This window comes from Salvelinus fontinalis, chromosome 33 (assembly GCF_029448725.1).
Source record: "Salvelinus fontinalis isolate EN_2023a chromosome 33, ASM2944872v1, whole genome shotgun sequence".
NCBI classification, from domain to species: Eukaryota; Metazoa; Chordata; class Actinopteri; order Salmoniformes; family Salmonidae; genus Salvelinus; species Salvelinus fontinalis.
The window spans coordinates 40,552,097-40,557,009 of record NC_074697.1 but is presented as its reverse complement, the minus strand read 5'-3'; the positions used below and the strand labels follow the sequence as shown (position 1 = coordinate 40,557,009).

The following is a 4,913-nucleotide window of genomic DNA, read 5'->3' as shown; positions in this document are numbered from 1 at the left end:
GTACAGGCCTTGGTGTAATGCTCATTCCTTCGACGATAAGTGCGAATCCGACCATCACCCCTGGTGAGACAAAACCACGACTCGTCAGTGAAGAGCACTTTTTGCCAGTCCTGTCTGTTCCAGCGACGGTGGGTTTGTGCCCATAGGTGACGCTGTTGCTGGTGATGTCTGGTGAGGACCTGCCTTACAACAGGCTTACAAGTCCTCAATCCAGCCTCTCTCAGCCTATTGCGAACAGTCTGAGCACTGATGGAGGGATTGTACGTTCCTGGCGTAACTCGGGCAGTTGTTGTTGCCATCCTGTACCTGTCCCGCAGGTGTGATGTTTGGATGTACCGATCCTGTGCAGGTGTTGTTACACGTGGTCTGCCCCTGCGAGGACGATCAGCTATCCGTCCTGTCTCCCTGTAGCGCTGTCTTAGGTGTCTTACAGTACGGGTATTGCAATTTATTGCCCTGGCCACATCTGCAGTCCTCATGCCTCCTTGCAGCAAGCCTAAGGCACGTTCACGCAGATTAGCAGGGACCCTGGGCATCTTTCTTTTGGTGTTTTTCAGTCAGTAGAAAGGCCTCTTTAGTGTCCTAATGTTTCATAACTGTGCCCTTAACGACCGTTCCACAGGTGCATGTTCATTAATTGTTTATGGTTCATTGAACAAGCATGGGAAACAGTGTTTACACCATTAACAATGAAGATCTGTGAAGTTATTTGGATTTTTACTAATTATCTTTGAAGGGCAGGGTCCTGAAAAAGAGAAGTTTCTTTCTTTGGTGAGTTTACTACTATGAGTGTTGGGTAGGTTAGTGTGCACAGGACTGGTCACCTCAGATATGGCTTTGGCCATATATCCTGTGTTAGTACAATAATGTTAACATGTTTAACCCTGATTGTGCCAGTATTATTCAGAGTATTACATGTATCCACTCCAGACCTTAGGGCTCCCTCTCCGACCTTCTCTCTGATCTCATCTCACCCCACGGCTGTGTTTTGGTGGGCTGTCTTAAACATTTTGACGCCAGGGAAAATACTGCGATTGTATATACCTACCGTGGAGCAGCTTTGGTGATACGTCAGTGTCGAAAAATCTTTCTGAATGTTCCACTTGAGCCCACATGGGTCTCTTGAGTTGAATCCATTCTACTCTCATGACTCAATTGCCAGTTTTCCCCAAAAATATTTAATTACGGTGACATTACTGTGTAAAAGAGGATTAGTTGAATCAACAAATTCCTACTCAGCCATGATTAAAGGGTTCCAAAAGGGTCCTCCGGCTGTCCCCATAGGAGAACCCTTTTTGGTTCCAGGTAGAACTCTCCCAAAAGGGTTCTGTCTGGAACCAAAAGGGTTCTACCTGGAATCAAAAAGGTTCTTGAAAGGGTTCTCCTATAGGGACAGCCGAATAACTCTTTTAGGTTCTAGATAGCATCTTTTTTTCTAGGGGTGTTAGTTTTTTTGAATGGGAGTGTAGGAAAACAACAGGTGCTGCACAGCCTCCAGGGAGAGGATACAGACAATGGGTCAGGTATCAGCTTTGACTAGAGCAATATAGCACTGCGTAATGTAGTGATTTGACTCATGACCATGGAAACTCTATCCATATACATATATCTATCCATATACATTACATACTGCAAGTTTGTAGTCTGTGTTAGCCTCAAATAAGGTAACTCCCAATTGGGCAGCCGTGAGGTTGAAAATTAAACTTTGGACACTCGCCATGGAAAACCAGTAAGATTCATTGTGTAACATGTCTGCAATTAGAAAGTATAGTACGATTTTGGAGCAATTATACTGATTATATCATTTTTCTATATAATTATTGGTAACGATATATCTGCCCTTTTGCAGTCAAGTGTCTTAACATAAATATCCAGTGTGTTTCTAGAATAAGGGCTATTTGACCACCTTTTAACCGATTGTAAAAACAAACCAATGAAAACAAGTTAATGAATCCTTGTTTATAATACAATTGACTTTCATAGAATAGCTTATTATAATTGACCTTTTTGTTTCCTGAAGAGATACGATTTTTTTATGCACACATGCACAAGGAGTCTCACCCGGCATCTTACTAACTGGAGATTACCCCCAGTCAAGCATTCACATCTATGTTTAGCTGGAGGGCATATTCTGCTGTCTTTCCCTTTTCTCTCTACTGAAGCCAACTCATTTTCCGTCCATATAAGACTGGAGTCATTCTCATGTTTTTCTTGGAATCAGCCCAACGTAGATAAACACTGCCCTTCAAGCAGCTCATGAGTTTACTTAAATCAAATTCAGACAATTAATTCTGCCAAAATGCTTTAGAATCATATGTGAATGTCCTCGAGCAAGGAAACCATAGTGAATCTCTGCAACAGCTAATGGTTAAATTAAGCTTCTGATAGATGGGGATACACACCTCAGTCACAGACAAACAATTGCGCAATCACGGTTCATTGCGATTCATCGTGATATCCTGGTTACATGGTGGGATTTGGGTAACACTTCAAGAAGAAAACAGTGGCCCTGGCTTCTGTTGAGGATGGCGTACAGTAGTTAAATAAGGAGTTGTTGTTTTCGTTGTCGTCATGGAAGGGTTCGTGAGCGAGAGAGGGCATGTATCAGTCCTTTAAACTGAATCATTATGCCGCAGGAAGTGATGGATTGTTCCTCTCGGTTGGCCCTCCCTTTCTAAAGTGGGCAACCATTGTAGCACCACCAGTTCTACATTTTACTCTCGACACAATACACTATTTCTTCGTAGCCTGGGCTTATTTCATGCTCATTTACCATGACAACCAGTCTATTTTCTCTCAATTTGTTTGATTGCAGACAGAACCTTTCTCTGTCTAGTGTTCTGTTTCCTGTGTTCAATTGGCCTTGCCTGACAACGCTGAGATGGTCCTAATGAAGGGGGTCACTGGGACCTCAGCGAATTTAGTCCACCGACCGGCAGATCAAGCTGGGGGGAGGAAATTGGTCTCTCTGTTTCCTGTCAGCCCTGAATTGGCTTTGTGTGTTTTTGCACAAAAGTGCAGGAGGTTGCCAGAACAAGAAGATTGACAGCGAGATTGTAGCAACCAAACTGTGAAAAAAAGAGAAGGTTTTCTCGTAATTACACCTTTTGTTTTTGACACCCCTTGTTTCCTGCATGGCAGCTTTGTGGTCATGTTCAGAGGAACACAAAGTAAGCTGTTCAGGCAGCCTGCTCTGACTTTCATGGCAGAAACCAACCTACATATTAGTCTTGTAGCTGTACTGTAAGTATTTTGTCGAGTTGTTCCCCAAAAGAAGAAGGCAAAGTGTTCTAGCACCTGTGTCAACCTATTTCCCAACTGCTGCTGGCAGCCCAACCTGGTAATTTGAACTGATTTATTTTAATACACTTCAGCAACGTGTGAAAGTGATCCAAGAAAAGCCTGTCGGGTTAAAACAGGCCTGCGTGGTTGGTTGGTTGGAGTAGTTTGTGTTGACTTATGTTGACATGACATTGACCGTCTCCTCCTTTTCTCTCCATCTTCTCCCTTCTCCCCTCACCCAGCTGCCAAGCGCCCCTCCTCCGTGTCCTCCCTGAGCAGCATTGTGGGTAGGATGACCTCGTCGGGGGGCGCCTCCCGCGGGAGCTGCACCTCGGTCAACACGGTGTGCTCGGATAGCGACCGCACGGCCAGCCTCAGCTCCTCTGCCTCCTCCGCCTCCCTGCAGGACGGACACTCTTCCTCTTCCTCCTCGCTGCCCTACGGGGCCGTGCCTGCCTACCCTTCCTCGCCGCAGCGCAACGGCTCCGACATCAGCCTGGACCTCACCCCCCTCTCCCAGCTCCCAGCGGGGGCAAACCCTGCCACCGCCGTGTCCCCGCCCAAGCTGTCTCGCTTGGAGAGGGTGGCGCTGGAGATAGTAGAGACGGAGCAGGCGTACGTGAGGGACCTGAAGAGCATCGTAGAGGTAAGAAAGAAGCCCTCCCCTTCCATCCCACTCTCCTTTCCTCTCCTTCCTGTCCTCAGTACAGTCAGTGTGTCCCTCCTCTCTGTGCTCTGGCCTGCTGCTGGTACTGGTCTGAGGTCAGCATTACCTCCCCATTCCTGGTACTTGGTACCACATTGACATGAAAAGAATATGGTTTTAACATGATCATCATATGGTTTACATATTGGCATGTATACAGCTTACAGTATACATATTGAGTTGATTATTTCTGAATTGGAATTACCACAATGCCTAATGTCTATAGTGAAACTGGAACTCATGGATACTGGGAGGTTGTGTCAGCAGTTTTTCAACCCCTTTCCGCCAGAGGAACTCCTCGACTCTCCCACCAGCTTCTTATTAGTAAAATGTGAACAATGCTTTCATCCCCCTCCTCGTTCGGTGGCCCATCTTGGAGCCCTGTCTGGCCTCCCCCGTGTGCCTCTGTGGCTCCATCCATCAGTGGCCCAGGTGGAACACGAGGAGGAGGGCAAGAGGGAGGGTATGGCACGGGATGAAAGCAGCAGTAAATCCAAGTCATTACTTCAAAAGGATGTTTCACACTCTTATCCGATAGGGTCAGCTGGCCTGCGACAATGAGGAGTCTGTGACTCACACACACACACACACACACACACACACACACACACACACACACACACACACACACACACACACACACACACACACACACACACACACACACACACACACACACACACACACTGATATAACACACGTGCGTGCACATATACTGTACATGCACACAGACACACACACACAAACACACACACACACACACACACACACACACACACACACACACACACACACACACACACACACACACACACACACACACACACACACACACACACACACACACACTGATATAACACACATGCGTGCACATATACTGTACATGCACACACACACACACACACACACACACACACACACACAC

The 4,913-nt window shown here is 46.4% G+C and overlaps 1 protein-coding gene across 1 annotated transcript in view; it reads left to right on the top strand.

The window, feature by feature from the left end:
* The window catches only part of LOC129831603 (pleckstrin homology domain-containing family G member 2-like), a 29,801-nt gene extending 25,252 nt beyond the window's left edge, over positions 1-4,549 (top strand). The window contains exons 3-4 of the mRNA XM_055894948.1: positions 3,525-3,928; positions 4,421-4,549. Coding sequence (XP_055750923.1) covers positions 3,525-3,928; positions 4,421-4,549 — 533 coding nt within the window. The remainder of the gene's footprint in view (positions 1-3,524; positions 3,929-4,420) is intronic.
* Positions 4,550-4,913: the final 364 nt, after the last annotated feature.